At 35.9% G+C, this 16,422-nt stretch overlaps 2 protein-coding genes across 2 annotated transcripts; both read right to left on the minus strand.

Annotated features, from left to right (window-relative positions):
* Nucleotides 1–4,527: 4,527 nt before the first annotated feature.
* On the minus strand, nucleotides 4,528–7,053 carry LOC123545490 (uncharacterized). Its single transcript, XM_045331816.2, has 3 exons — nucleotides 6,839–7,053; nucleotides 6,325–6,595; nucleotides 4,528–5,649 (listed from the first exon to the last, which is right to left on the minus strand). Exons 1-3 carry the CDS (start codon nucleotides 6,902–6,904, stop codon nucleotides 5,504–5,506), a joined length of 483 nt encoding a protein of 160 aa, XP_045187751.1. The 5' UTR covers nucleotides 6,905–7,053; the 3' UTR covers nucleotides 4,528–5,503.
* Nucleotides 7,054–13,825: 6,772 nt separating this feature from the next.
* LOC123545489 (uncharacterized) lies at nucleotides 13,826–15,941 on the minus strand. The gene is made up of 2 exons (XM_045331814.2): nucleotides 15,746–15,941; nucleotides 13,826–15,393 (listed from the first exon to the last, which is right to left on the minus strand). Exons 1-2 carry the CDS (start codon nucleotides 15,818–15,820, stop codon nucleotides 15,019–15,021), a joined length of 450 nt encoding a protein of 149 aa, XP_045187749.2. The 5' UTR covers nucleotides 15,821–15,941; the 3' UTR covers nucleotides 13,826–15,018.
* Nucleotides 15,942–16,422: the final 481 nt, after the last annotated feature.

Below are 16,422 nucleotides of genomic sequence, written 5' to 3' on the forward strand. Positions count from 1 at the left end.
ATATGGCATTGTGATTTAATCATATAAAAAGTGTACTGTTACTTTCTTTTTGTGCAATAAAAACAAAATATCATTTTTTTTTCATTCTATTCTTTGTACGTCCTCTAGGGATTGCTCTTTCCAAGTCGACTGTCGTAGCCTGCTCGTCTTTAGTGATGAATCGCTGTGACAAATGCAGCCTGATAACAAAATTCAGATAATCCGGGTCCAAACCATATACATTTGTCATGGATGACTGACGTACGACCGGTTGATTCATCTTCTGATCATGTAAATATGTTATATGATATGTATATTAAGAAGTATATAATATGATCATATATTTATATGAAACTTTTGTTTAGTGCTTTTAGTTTAAGGTAAAAAAAAACACAAAGCAGAATCTGAATAGAGAATATACATAATTACATGTTTAGAAAAGCAACACGCGAACGTGTACTGTCGGAGCCATCTATAAAGAGAAGCAAAAAAGGAGATTTGATTCCTTAATACTTTCTACTGTTAATCAAATGCATACACGTGTGTAATAACAGACAACGATGACAGAATATATGGCTAACTGTATTTTGCGAAACGGATCGGAACAAGTTCTTGGGCACCATTATAGTCACGGCCGTTTCAAAACGTGCGACCACCACGGTCTTGCCAAATCTGTAGAAACGTTCGCTGTCAATATACGTCAGGTCGTAGCTGGAACTGGTCAGCAAAACTACCTGGCTCTCGCGATTTTCTGTCACTCGTGTGAAAAATAAAATGGGCATATTGAAATTGGTATTGCAGTTATTTTTGTTAGCAAGCGATCGCTCGAGTTGTTTACTAGCTTAGCTTTAAGAGGTGTGCATTAAAATAATGCTTTTTCTTATTTACTGTGAAATCATTTAAATTCGCTGGCATGAAATTTCGCGCAAATGTGAAAAAGGACTGTTTCGCGCGGGCTTTAATTCGCGCATTTTCAATTTTAGAAATGAAAAAAAATATAATTAAAAAATAATAATAACGCGGTCTTTAATTCGCGCATCGGTCCTAGCGCCAAATACGCGAAAATTCGTCCTACGCGAATAAAAATGATTTCACAGTAGTCTGCGCGGTTCAGGGGGACAGTCAATGCAGAAGAGCCTCTGGCCGATTGGTTAAGGTTCCTGGCTTCAAATCGCTTGATCCTCGTCTCTGTAGTTTTGGATGTAGAATTTCTCATGCGAGGATGAGTGGAAGGTCAGTGGTTCAAGCCAGGCACACCCTCGTGCCTGAAATAATGCCCGGAGAGGCACCGGGCTCGTTGCTATATCATATTTGTGTCGGTGGTGTGAAATTAAACAAATTGTCTTCGTTTTAAATGGAGATGAGCCGTCTTTTCCTTCCTGTCAGCGAGTACACTCAACAAAATTCCTAATCGGTCAGTTCATATTTGTATTACTATTTTGTTAATAATGCATGTATTTAAACGAAATTTCACATGCCGACATTTGAATAGGTACTGCAGCTAATTATTAATTTATTTTTTGCGACTCTTGGCCGAAGTAACCGCATTAGGCGTTTTGCCTAATATTGGATATTTTGCACGTGCAGGGCATGTGCACCAAAATGCACGTGTTCGTTTACACTTCTGGCATTACTGACGAAAAGTCCTACTAGAAAAACACATATCATGGTGAAATTGACACAAGAGCAATGCGATCGAGCTGTCGGAATGTTGCTATAGCTGGGACACATTTACGACACGTGTGTAATTATTTTTGCAATTTCAAAAGAATTCTGATGTAATTTGTTTGTAGCTGTCACTTTGATGGTTATTTCTATTTTTTTTAACCTTATTTCCGTTTACAAGAACCTTCAGTCGTTGGTTATTTACCATCCGCGCTCTTTTGGCGAAATTTAACCCGAGTACAATTCATTAAGTGACCGATTTTGAATTTTGTTGTATAATTTCGACAGCCCGGGCGCGTTGCTCTTGTGTCAATTTCACGATGACTCGTGTGTTTTTTCTAGTAGGACTTTCGTCAGTAATGCCAAAAGTGTTCATTAACACGTGCATATTGATGCACATGCCCTGCACGTGCAAAATATGCTAAATTGGTCAAAACGCCTAATGCGGTAACTTGGCGGTGAATCGGTCAAAAATAAATCAATAATTAGCTGCAGTACCTATTTAAATGTCGGTATGTGAAAGTTCGTGTAAATACATGCATTATTAACAAAATAGTAATACAATAAAAACTGACCGATCAGGAATTTTGTTGAGTGTATATGTTCATGTTTTTACACGAATGTGCTGTTCTGTTCACGGACAGTCGCACACACCGTAGGTCGAATAAAGCAGGGGTATATTTGTCGTATTTTTAGCTCATCTGATTTTTTGAAAAAAAATGGTGAGTTATTGTCATCACTTGAGCGGTTGTCGGCGTCGGCGTCGGCGTCGGCGTCTGCGTCGGCGTTGCCTGGTTAAGTTTTATGTTTAGGTCAGCTTTTCTCCTAAACTAACAAAGCTATTGCTTTGAAACTTGGAATACTTGTTCACCATCATAAGCTGACCCTGCATAGCAAGAAACATAACTCCATCTTGCTTTTTGCAAGATTTATGGCCCCTTTTGTACTTAGAAAATGTAAGATTTCTTGGTTAAGTTTTATGTTTAGGTCAACTTTTCTCCTAAACTATCAAAGCTATTGCTTTGAAACTTGGAATACTTGTTCACCATCATAAGCAGACCCTGTACATCAAGAAACATAACTCCATCTTGCTTTTTGCAAGAATTATTGCCCCTTTTGGACTTAGAAAATCAGTTTTCTTGGTTAAGTTTTATGTTTAGGTCAGCTTTTATCCTAAACTATCAAAGCTATTCCTTTAAAACTTGCAACACTTGTTCACCATCATAAGCTGACCCTGTACAGCAAGAAACATAACTCCATCATGCTTTTTGCAAGATTTATGGCCCCTTTTGGACTTAGAAAATATCAGATTTCTTGGTTAAGTTTTATGTTTAGGTCAACTTTTTCTCTTAAACTATCAAAGCTATTGCTTTAAAACTTGCAACTCTTGTTCACCATCATAAGCTGACCCTGTACAGCAAGCAACATAACTCCATCCTGCTTTTTGCAATAATTATTGCCCTTTTTGGACTTAGAAAAATCATTTTCTTGGTTGAATATTATGTTTAAGTCAACTTTTCTCATAAACTATCAAAGCTATTGCTTTAAAACTTGCAACAATTTTTCACCATCATAAGTGGACACTGTACATCAAGAAACATAGCTCTATCCTGCTTTTTGCAAGAGTGATGGCCCTTTTTAGACTTAGAAAATCATGGGTAGGACAATATTTCTATTATACAAAAAAAATCAGATGAGCGTCAGCACCCGCAAGGCGGTGCTCTTGTTAAACTGCCGTATTACTTTCGTTTTCTATATGATCTCAACAACACCGAAAACAACCTCGCGAAGCTCAAGATGGGTTTAAAAAAATGAGATACCAATATTTTTTTTCATGTCTATGGCATTTTTGAACGTCAGTCTGTTAACTTTCAAGTTTCAGACGACGATTTTTAAACGTTCGTTTGACTAAACACGTGTTACAAACTTCACTCGAGTTGTTAAGATCACTGACTACGAATCACTTGCCCGATTCGAGTCTTGCTTGGAACTGAATTCTTCATACGAGAAAGCCATTCAACTGGGTTACGGAAGGCCGCTGGTTCTACCCAGGTGCCAGCTCGTAATGAAATAATGCACGTATGGTGAATTGGGGGCTTTCCTCCACCGTCAAAAGCTGGAATGTCGCCATATGACCTATAATTTTGTCTGTGTGAAAAAATACTTGCTTATTCAAGACCGAAATTCCATTTACGGAGAGAATAACAGATGCACGAATGGTGCAGATTTAACTGAAAATGTGTATTGTGTTTTTTCTTCAGAGGAAGATACTTTAATCAAACAAACACATCATTTTATTTTAATGCTGGAAGAACTTTGTTTTATGAGATTATTAGAAACAAAATGGTTTAACTTCGGCCCTTAACTTTCTGTTGCCTTTTATAGTACTGTAAAAAATTTGCTTCGTTAAAGTATAATGTTGCGTATTATTACTTTTACCTGATATAAATCGCCAGTATACAGTTTGTGCTACTTACAACACTTCGATTTCGCCAGGCTGAAGATAAAACGTATTATAATTCGAAAAAAATATGACATTTTTTTTTGTATCATGGCTTGCTGGCCTATAGTCAAAACTCGGGACACTCGGACACAGTTTTTTTTTAACTGGCACGTTATTCAGTGTATAATAAGTCAATATATTTTATTTACTCACGGAATTAAGAAGAACTTTGGTGTCCTATATTACTGATGCGATAGACTTAACTTGGCTGACATTGTATTGGCTATGTCGGAAGTAGAACATTTTTCTTTTTGAAGTCCTAGTTCTTGATCGATGGCTGCCAGTATAAGATCGACCTCTTAAACTGAAGTTACTAACACATTCCTAATTTGCTTGGTTGGACAAAAGAAATTGGAGTGAGGATATTTTGATCAAATAGATAGTTGATAAGTTTTGTTTATTTTTGTTTGAGAATAAATTGATATAGTCCTATAACCGATAAAACATCAACAGGAGATAACTAACGTTTTCCCCGTTGCTTATGTCATCATGAGGTTTTCAATTGAGTTTTAAATATAATGCATGCTTGGAATTTTATTCGTATCTCAAAATATCTATATAGAAAGCACGAATGTCAGATGCAGGTGTGCTAATTTCAAAATTTACGTCGACTAGTAAGCCATATGGCCGATAATTAATCAAAATGCACACCTGAAATTATTTTGTCTGATCGACATATTCAGGATGGCCAACCCACCTAACTTTTGGATACTATACACAGGGAGAAAATGTTCCGATTCTGGTGACATTTTGCTTATATTTTTCGTGTTACTTGACGGATTTTCATAAAATTAAGTGCGTGTAAGACAGCAAAACGCGTGCTTTCCTCTGCACAGAGCGTCTGAAATCAGTTCTCAGTAGTTTTCTCAAACACTTAGCCCAACTGCGTAACTGTACATTATCTACACAGTCCACGAAAAGCGTTTGGGTGAAGTGTTTGAGAACTGTACTGAGAACTGATGACAGACGCTTTGTGCGGATGAAAACATTCGACATACTTTAATTTATGAAAATCCATCAAGTAATAAGGAAAATATATGCAAAATACATTGTATTACCTCATAGAGAGGTTTTCACCGTGTTTATGGTATCCAAATGTCACTAAGGTTAGTCACCCTACTATTGCAACTTCATTTTTTCACCAAGAGAGATTAATTCCCGAAAACTGAAATTGATGCGAATGTATGATAAAATATAGATAAAGTTACGGAATTAAGCACGTATTTTTCACCAAGAGAAAGAATTCAAATCAAACACATTTTGCAATAAGTGAAGGGAATTGAATAAAAATATATTTCATTATTTTCAGTTTTAAATCGTCATTTTTTTACGATTTCAAATTTTGTCTTCGGTGCATCAAAACATCCAAGAATTTATGTCTCCCACCGGAGTAGTTGGCTTAGGACCAGGCGGAGGGTTCGATCCCCACTTCCTGTTAGTTCTGGTATTAGTAAATGTGTCTTTGTCCGTATCCACTTCTTCACTCACACTTACAACAGAACCTAAAACGTGAAACATACATACATTTTTACGACATCAAAGGATTTTCTAAATGTCTTGACAATGAAAAATGTTTAATGTCGTCGCCTGTTACAGGAAATCAATTGTTTAACCTCCCAGGTGCGGGTTAGTATCTGCAATAGTATCCAACACTTATCCGCTTGTTTAGCTATCCGCTGGTTCAATTTTAAGGCATCTTAATGAAACTGGTAGATACGACACAATATCTTTTGATTGTTATAATCAATATTCTAATGTTATATCAATATCCGAAGCACAGACAAAACGGCGTATAAAGTTTTAAGAAACTAGCTCTGTCCCGAAGGGACACATTTGACTTTCGTGTTAAGGTCCATTGTCGTTTATGAATATGAATGAATATTGTCAAGAATGACGTGTTTCTAGGTATTGGCATGTTAACCTCTCTGCTAATCGGACAGTCCTTTTCAGGGTGACATTACTTTTTAAATCTTGGGGATATCTTTAATATAAAATGGTCAACTTTCATGACCGAAACACACCTGTCTATCATCAGTTTTGATCTCATTCATTCATAATGTCATTTTTATACCACTACTTGAAAGGCATTTTAAAACATACATTTTTATAAAAAAATGCGTCGCTGAAAATGTCCTAATTTATTTACCATACACATATGTTAGAAACCTAAATCTTACCGCTTCTGCTTGAATATTTTGGCGGGGAAGACTCCTGAGACAAGTCTGACCCTTGTCGATCCATGCCCGGTACGGAATCGTCACCTCCGCGTTTCAATAGTTTCCAGATCCCCATACCAGCTCCACCAATCAGAAGAGGGCTCATGGCGCCAGCGGCTGCCGCGAGAACTTCGGACTTGCTCGCGGCATCAGCAGCCATCGACTCGCCACCATCCTCGGCGTCACTCGAAAAGTTGCATTCGCAGTCTTTTTTCGTAAGAGGACATTGGTCCTATGTAAGAACATGAAAACACAAGAAAGTCCGTAAAAGGTAATACTAGGCCTAATCACTTGGAGTATTGAATTTATTATATTTCAAAACATGTCATGGAATCCAAAGTTTTTGCCAACCATGATTAAACCGCAGTTCAAAGAATTAAATATCTCTAACTTAGCAGCACCGGAACTCCTTGAAATATCAGTTTTGGTAAAAATAATCAAATTCTAACAAGACTGTGAACAAGTAAAGCCTTACCTCGGCAGTTGCAACGGCTAAAACCAAGACCAGCACTAATATACGAAACCGGCCTCTGTTGAACATAGTTTTCAAGAATATCAACTCACGACAAAAAACGAATAAAGACAAAAAGACGTCCGAATGATACTTTATTGTACAACTATTTACAGATTAATTCTTCACATAATGAAAATCCTGCTTTGAAATCGATACCCTTATCAAGCATCGATTCCATTCCCGATATACAAAATCTTCCCGTTCCGCCGTGGAGTTAAAATATTTTTGTAACCTTCCAATTGATAAATATATCCATAACCATAATTGATTTTTTGGTTGCGGCCTTTCTAAAATATGACGTCAATGAAATGAAGTTTCCTTCTTAATTTAAAAACCACAGACCAACGCAGCGCTATAGATTTAAATTTAATCACAAGCTAGCTAAATGTCTGAGAAAATAAAATGTTGGCATAGACTTATATTTCTGGATAGATGTACACTAGTTCTGACTCACTGAGTAAACTGGCTTTATCGTGTCGGCTTGTCAATTTATTTGTATTTTGCATAATAATTTATTAAAAAATGCAAAACAGTGCCTTCGTTAAAACACAAGGACCTTACAGTATTAAAAACTTAGTCAATACAAACGGTTAGAAAGCGTTTATTAAATACATGTATGAAAGATAACAAATTGATTAAAAACTGGATACTGTTAGGTTATGATATAAAGTTATTTTAAATACATAACAAATAAGCATGGAAACCCGATTAAAGTGACAAAATAAAATTCAAAGCGCAGTTGTCTTGATTGTAGAGTATAAAAGGACCGAAATGAAGCCACCATGTCAGTTGTCACCAGTCCTGGAATTAGGTTTCGGTTTCCTACAGTTGTCATTCAATAAACTAGAATTAATAAGGAAAATAGAAACACATTGATATAGTCAGTGTAACATGTGAATTTGTAACAAGAAGAGTAACCCATCGTACTCCACATTCCATACAATGGTATAAAGGAGGAGCCGCAATGAGAGCAATGTAGTCAAAAGCAAACTGCGAACTGCAGTGCAGCTAGGAAAACGAGAGTTATTCTAGTGCTTATTCTATTTCAAAAGGACGAGGACTCTGTACGAATACCCATGTTCTAAAAACACGGTCCTAAAAAGACTAAACCCTACTGCAGCGTGTATTGATTTGCACATGACAAATACACGAAATACTTAGAACAAAGCATATAGAAAACGAGTACAAAAAAAAGAACAAAATGGGACACCGCACTAGAACAGTCAGTGGTCAAAACACTACTGGTGAGATCGAAACAGGTTAACTGTACATAAAACTTCACTCTTAATGCCCAACATGTTCTGTCACAAACAGGTGTACGTTAAGGTATCCTCGACAGGCCAATCCATAACACGCGTAATGGTAACAAAAGCGTAGACCTTCCTGCAAAGGCCAACGAAATTCTCGTGTTAATATATAAAAATAAAAACCCACTAAACCTACCATATACGTATGTATTCAATAACTTTTCAGACCCGACAAAACAAGACAGAAGACAAATATGAACACAACTCAGTCCAGCTGGGCCATTTAGTATACCACCTGCCCACCTAACACAACAAGGTTTTTTTTAAGTCTGAACACAAAAGCGGACCACCTTGATAGCATAGTGGTAGACCGCCCGCTTCGTGTGCGGGAGGTCGTGGGTTCGCTCCCTGACCGCCCATACAAAAAGACGTCAAAATGGCCCTAGTAGCTTCGCATTTAGAGGATAGAGGATAGTTCTAGGACTGGTCAGTCCGATGTCATTACATGTATCTACGGCGTGATATTCCAGCAGCAGCACCATTAAATTGGGCATCGTGCTCACTGCTACAAGTAGACACAGTAGAGTAAATGATTGTAAAACGGTTGAAAAGGGACGTTAATTCCCACTCTCATCCTTCCCGCTCCCCACAAACACACACAAGCTCGCATAATTAACAAAAGAAAAAATGCGGCATGCCTCGTAAGAATTTTGGCTATAACATCTTTCAACAAAAGATTTTTTAATTTCACCGAACACAATCTTGAAATTACGACGTTTATAAATATCCTATAAAATCAGAGGTTTTCTATTTAAACCAAACAGGAATTACGATAGCTTAACAGAGAAAAAAATATTTGCACAGCTTTTGATAACGGTAACTCTGCGGAAAGAGTTCAATGAATTACGTTAATTTAAGTCAAGGCTCTAGAAAATCTAAGAAATTGGAATATATATATATCTACGGAAGCATGGAGGGGACATCGGATTTTTTAAATTTTAATTTATCTCGTGGCCACGAGATATAACTAAGAAAAAACGAAAAACAAAAAATGTTATCTCGTTGTCACGAGATATAACTAAGAAAAAACAACAACAATTTCTTAATTCGTGGCCACGAAATATAAGTAAGAAAAAATATATAATTTTAGCAAAAATCGTTTTTCGTTGTTTTTTTTCTTACTTCTATTTCGTGCCCACGAATGAGCAAAAATCGTTTTTTGTTTGTTTCTTAGTTATATTTCGCGGCCACGAATAAGCAAAACATCGTTGTTTTTTTCTTAGTTATATTTCGTGGCCACGAATTAGCAAAACATCGTTTTTTTTTTTCTTACTTATATTTCGTGGCCACGAATTAGCAAAAATCGTTTTTTTTTCTTAGTTATATTTCTTGGCCACGAGTTAACATTTTTTTGTTTTTCGTTTTTTTTTCTTAGTTATAACTCGTGGCCACGAGATAGATTAAAATTAAAAAGTCCGATGTCCCCTCCATGTTTCCGTATATATCCCATGTGATAAACGCAAGTTTGTAATCGTGAACTGGAGAATGATCTAAGACCGATAGACAATAAACACTCTGATTTTAAACTCTTGTATGTTTTATACATTTATTAGCCCAGGAGGAATACACAAAGATTTTAAGGATCATATGGCTGTAATGGAAGAAGCTAACTAAAGTTGTGGCCATTATATCCATGGTTCATAATGTGGACAGGCAATAAGCAAAGGAATATAAGGTTTTAATGAAAGGTGCAGATTAACGGCTACCCTCCTAAATTTCTATAATGAACTTGCTTATCTTTCAGTTTGGACTGTGCCATTACCTGCTAAAAGAAGATACTGACTGAAAAGTGAACAGTGCATATCTTGATCAGACTGCACGGATGTGCAGGCTGATGCATGATCTACACTTGTCGCAAAGGCAGAATCAATCGTGTCCAGCATGATTATGGTTAAAGATATTCATGGTCCATAAGTTTTCAAGAGAAGAAGTGGAACAAGTACACCAATCGAAACTTCTAACAACCCCTTTGTCATTCTTTAAAATATCTTTAATAATACAAAAATGTAGATTTAAGAAATTTTGCAGACATTTAGACAAATGGATTGTTAAAAACGTATGAAATTTCAAGAAAATCGAATGGTGTAAAGATATCACTTTATCCTTTTTATGGTCCCTACCAGTTTTTAACTTGACGAGCAACTGTAATTTATAAGAGTGCGAGGTGTAGATCTTGAATTTTCCCTGATATATGGTCAAATATCAATTCTAATTTAAGTTTGTTTCTAAGATGTGACAAGGTTATTTTGTTTTTGACATGATTTATCTACCTTACGAAATTCCTCGTGTGTAACTTCTAGACAAAATAATAGAGAAAGCAGACAAGTCCAACATTTATTTACAATAAAGACAAACCGTTGACATCATTGCAGCACTACATTTTTACCCTAACAGAATTACGTTGACGATTTTTTAAGCTATGTCATAAACTTCAAAAAGTTTACAGCTGATTGTTTGATGGTTTTGCTTTTTCTTTGCTGAACAGACAACTTATCCATTAATTATGTTATTTTGCCAATATCCTAAAAATGCGGAAACATCCCTTTTGATATTTAGCATACGCTTTGTTGTTTTTTTTTTCAAAGTCCAGCTAAATCAAAATATGTCACCGTATGTAATCACATAAATTTACTGATTTTAATTCAAGAAAATACAAAAAAAAAAAAAAAAAATCTCCAAAATTGACAAACTAGCGAAAAACGTTATTAGGGAAGAAAACGACAACACAAACAAAATAACGTCGTTGTTGTTTGTTTCTTACCGGAAATAAATTATCTTTAATTTATTAAATAAACCAGTGAAAACTTAATACACATTTTATATTGCGTAGTTTTTATGTACTTAAATGTTGTTATTTCTAGCGCGACAAATCTTTTGCCAATATGGAACCAAATTCGAGATCACGAGCGACATCTTGATACAGCGTATTTTCAGTGCTATATACATTTTAATATTATTTTACCTATGTAACCCATCGTTTCGTTTACGTTTTTTTTTTGCAAAGTTAATTTGCGTTTGATTTGTACCGAGATGAAATAATACACATTCTTGCCGGGCAGGATTTTCCCGTGCTTTTCCGGTGCTAGAAAAACTCGTCTTACACCCAGTAATTTATGAATGAATGCGTAAATTCATACGCTGCTATAACAAAATAGCGCCTTAAAAAACCTTCGTTTTTCTTTATATCTTCTACAAATTGAAGAATAGGGCATGCAAGAAAAAGGAGCCTCGTTACCGCCTAAACAGTTACCCTCGTGCCGGATATTCCCATCTTTACCCGCAGGAGCCTCGTTACCGCCTAAACAGTTACCCTCGTGCCGGATATTTCCATCTTTACCCGCAACCAGTGAAAAATTCTTATAGTAAATGCGACAAGAAGAGTATGCGCCACACGATACGATATATACTCCAGAAAAAAACTAACCTGATTGATTTAAAAGAAAGAAGACTTATGGCAATAAGTCATAAACAAATTCAATAATGTGAATTTTTTGCTAATCTACGGAAGCTTATTAGGGCCTACAGTTGGTGAGATGTTTTGTGCTAAGTCGACTTGGCTTTACTCGCCTAGATAAGATGTTTTACACATGTCAATAAAATTTATTGACAAAGATTAAAAGTATAGAGGTAATGCAACTTAACCTTTCGCGATATGCTCGATCTTTTTCCCTTTTCGACTTCACTTTTCTCGATATGCTCGATGTTTTTCACTTTTCGACTTAACTTTTCTCAATATGCTCGATGTTTTTCTATTTTCGACAAATATTTAATTGAAAAAAAATATACATGTACATTGTGATTTTCGAGATAAACATTGTGAGACGGATGGACAGACAGACAGATGGAGAGTAAACCTATAGTAATCTCAATATTTCCATGTATTCACATACCAAATTACATTAACCTAGCCACTATAATTTTTTGTCATCAAAGGATCCATATGGGAAAACTATATTTTGACTATTTCTGTTGCCATAGCAACATGAATTTTAACAAAGTGTTGTTCATAATTTCAATATTGCCCTCTATCACATACAAAATTACATTGATCTAGCTAGTATCAAAGCTTTGATAGTATTTGATATATTTAGTCGAGCTAAAAAGGACAATCATATATAACTGAATGGGAGGGAGGAGGGGAGGGGGCGGGGGCGTGTGGAAGTGCTCTTTTAAAATTTCACATGTTCATACTGAAATAGAGCTGGAAAATAAAAAGAATATCTGGGGGAGGGATGTCACCCTGGTGGAGGGGGTGCAGGGTGTCGGGATGCGGGGAACTGTTGTTTTGAAATTTCACATTTTCACATGTTTATATTGAAAATATAGCTGAACAATAGATTTTTTAAGGGGGGGGGGGGGGGGCAGGTCACCTCAGTGTGGGGAGGGGGTTGTGATGTGGGGGTGGGGTGGAAGAGGGTGGAGTGTTGTTGTGTTATTATGAAATTTCACATGTTCATATTGAAATATAGCTGAAAAATAAAATCATAAATGAAACAATAATTTTGTGCAGACAAGACCACAATTTAGACAAGTTTTGCCCTTTTAGGGGATATAACTCTCAAGTCAATCATGGGATATGCCTGGTTCAAGAAAGGAACCAAGATCTTTTGGTGGTAAAAGTTATGTGCAAGTTTAGTTAAAATCAACTCACAAACAAGAAGGGTTTTTGTAACAATAACACATGTCTCCCCCAGCCTCCATGATTTGTTACAGTGACTGTTTGTGCCAAGTAATTTGAAAATCCTTTAAGGGGTTTAAACAATACAGCCCGGACACGATTTGTGAAGGACAGACGGACGAACTTACAGGATTTGTGGGGTAATCCCTTATATTACCTATTATCTTCCTTTGATCCTTTTAACCCCACAATACTATTTTTTAACCCCACAATACCAATTTAACCCCAGAATGACCACAACCTCAGAATGTCAAATTCAACAGAAACGCTAACCCCAAATTTACATGTAGGCACGTCGGGACAGACAGACGGACAGACAGACAACTCGGGGAAAAACAATATGTTTCCCTAGAATATTTCTGGCGTAGACATAATGAAACCATCACTGCGCAGACAAGACCAATATAGGTAATTTTTGAACCTGACGTGTTTAAATATCACGTGACATGCATAATTATATCGCTTAAAGTAAAACTTCTCGAGAATAAAGATGTAACAAGTCGAGTAAATTATGTTGAAATACCAAATACATTTATCTTCTTGTTATGTTTCTTGACGACTTCGCTGAAAGATCTAGTTAGACGTGTAGAAGTTAATCGCATTGACAAATATTTCACGCAATTCGATAAAAAGTATGCGTAATGATTAAACACATTTACGTATAATGTATTAATTATCACGCCTTCATCAGATGTTTTTGTTCAAAACGAAAAGACACAAGTTGACTTGACGCGAAACTTTTAGATAAGTGGAGGCCCTGATAAGCTTCCGTACTAATCTATGATTTATATGTAGATTATTAATCACGTTGGGATATCGCATTGAGCCAATTTAGAACTAATTCCCGATGATGCAAAATAGTTCTTACAAGATAAATCGAGTCGCAGGTTTTTGCTAAGTAAAGTTGAATTTGAGGGAGTAAATATTTTAAACTCTGTTGGAAATTAAAAATAAACAAAAAGATTTAACAGTATATGTATTTTTTCAAGAATATTTTGTTATTTCAAAATAATATAGCTTGTGCATACCAGCATTTTCAGATACCGTAAACTGGGTCTTAACCCTTAGCCTGCTCGATTTCTAAAATGGACTGGTCCATCATTCAGTTTGGGCAATACCATTTATTACTCGAAGGGGTGTTCGCTGAAAATTTACTGACTGAATAGCGAAAAGTGCAGACCATGATCTGCCTGCACGCACGTGCAGGCTGATCTTGGTCTGCGCTTGCCGCAAAGGCAGAATCACTTGCCGCCAGCAGGCTAAAGGTTAAACGTGTCCAAATATAGAAAAATGTTACCTTGAATGAAAAATTTCAAATACGAAAAACCTGTATGTATCAATCAAACAGCAGTACAGTTAGTTTTCAAGTTGTTAAGTGGCAAAACATATATTTCACAAAAAAGCTCATCTTATTCTTGGAGACACTAATATACAATTTGCATTTACTATCTTCAATTAATGAAAAAAAAATGCAATGAAGTATTACCTGTTACAGTTTAAGCATTGAAATAGGCTTACATTTAAGAAATAATGTATAGAAAAAAAAACGTGTTTTAACGTTATCAATACATGAAAAGAGATTATACGTCCGCGGAATAATTTCAGGAGGGCATAGCCCGAGTGAATTATTCTGCCGATATATAACCGATTTTGAGTGCATTAATTTAATTAAAAAACACAATTTTTTTATACTTTATTTCAATTTTAATATGCTCTTCATCTAAAACAGTAGAAAAATCTAGTTCATCGCACGTTAACATGACGTCATTTAAGCATAGGCGTGTTTTAACAGAACAAGCATATTAGTATTTTATTTAATACGATAAAGTCACTCCAAGAAAAATCGTCGTTAAAGTAACATATATACGAAGTCTGCGAAAGAATATACAACATCCACAGAAAGCCTCTAAATATGTCTATTGCATTATTTATAAGTATACTGAAAATTAATAATCAAACAATATGTACAAAAAAGTAAACGCACGTGGATAAATTAAATAACACGTAGAAAGACCATAGGCCATGATATCACAGATTTTAAATTCATAAACCAACTGTATGAATCGCGTATGCATTTTGAGGTTTCTGTTTGAATTATACACACTGCTAGTATAATATCCATATGAACAAAAATTGTCCATATTATATAAATTGTCTCAGAAATCAGCACCTGCTCTTTGAAACCCGACTTTGTGAGTTAGATTGTCCCCCTGTCCAGCCGTGTATATATTTGGTGTCTTGACGTATTCGCTCTCCGCCTCGGATTTCTTGTTGTATTGCGCCGGAGGGCCCTTGCCCTCCTTTCCACGCCCGACAGATTCCTCAGACATGGAAGAGTCAGATCGATCAAAGGAAACGGAGCCAGAATTCCGTCCCCGCAAAAGATACCAAAGTCCGAAACCCCCTCCGCTGACTACAACGGATCCTAGGGCTCCTACAGCTCCGGCGAGGGCTTCATTTCCCGTGTCCTGCTCTTCAACGTCGACGTTTTCATCGCCGTATTTGCATGTGCACTTTGGTACAACGCTACACTGTAAAAGAAAAGATGGGTTTTTAACTTTTTTTTTAAACATGTGAAAAAAGTATTGTGTTTAATGGTTGTTTTACAATGAACTAAATCTTTTCTTTATAATCGCTTGAAAATTTATAAAAACTAGATACAGGAAGTCTATGTAGAGTTCTTTGGAAACTGTTGTTTTAGAAAATGAATTTATTAAACTATATTACATAATTTACTCATGTTATTGCATCATATTGTCATTTATAAAAAAAAAGTTTATAACGGCGAAACAGTAGCGGATGGAGTGATTTTATAAATTTATCAAAACAAAACAAAATAAAATAAATAAATAAATAAATAGAATAATCAATTAAAGCATTTACCTGTTGTCCGTAGGTTATGGCCACAACAGTGATGAAAATTGCAAGTAAAACAAATCTCTTCGTCAAATGGGCCATTGTTAATTCATACTGCAATGTGTTGTTTAAAAATTAATTTTTATTCCAAACGTATAACCCGAGTTTATGAATTGTTGATCCAAACTTTGTTGGCTTGTAAAAACATTGGATAAATCGTTTATCATCTGTGATACAGATTTTGGTAGGATTAGTGGAATTAAAGGGATTTATTTCATATATATTGTCTGTTTGATTTATCTGGCCATCTTTAAGACCTGTCCTAGTTTTACTGAAATTTCAAGTAGGATGTTACCATATCATTCATATCACAGAATGTCTAGCATATAAAATACCACTGCATCATGGACATTGCCATTCACTCCAGTCAGAGGTTCACGGTGTTCTGTTAGGACCTTCGTTCTTTTGCCCTTCGCCCTATAGATAGGTAAACGCGAATTTTCGTACTGTATTTTCGCGCCGTCTCATCGTATCTTCGCATCGCATTATCGCCCTTACCAATGTATAGGGCGAAGGGGCGAAATAACAATGGCGAAACAAAGACATACGGCCCTAACCTCTTTATGTAATGCAAAAACAAGTGAAGATGGAACTAAAACGATGATATTTCACAATGTGCTTAAACTTTTGTTTTGGAGGTTATC

This window comes from Mercenaria mercenaria, chromosome 1, assembly GCF_021730395.1.
Source record: "Mercenaria mercenaria strain notata chromosome 1, MADL_Memer_1, whole genome shotgun sequence".
Classification (NCBI taxonomy): domain Eukaryota; kingdom Metazoa; phylum Mollusca; class Bivalvia; order Venerida; family Veneridae; genus Mercenaria; species Mercenaria mercenaria.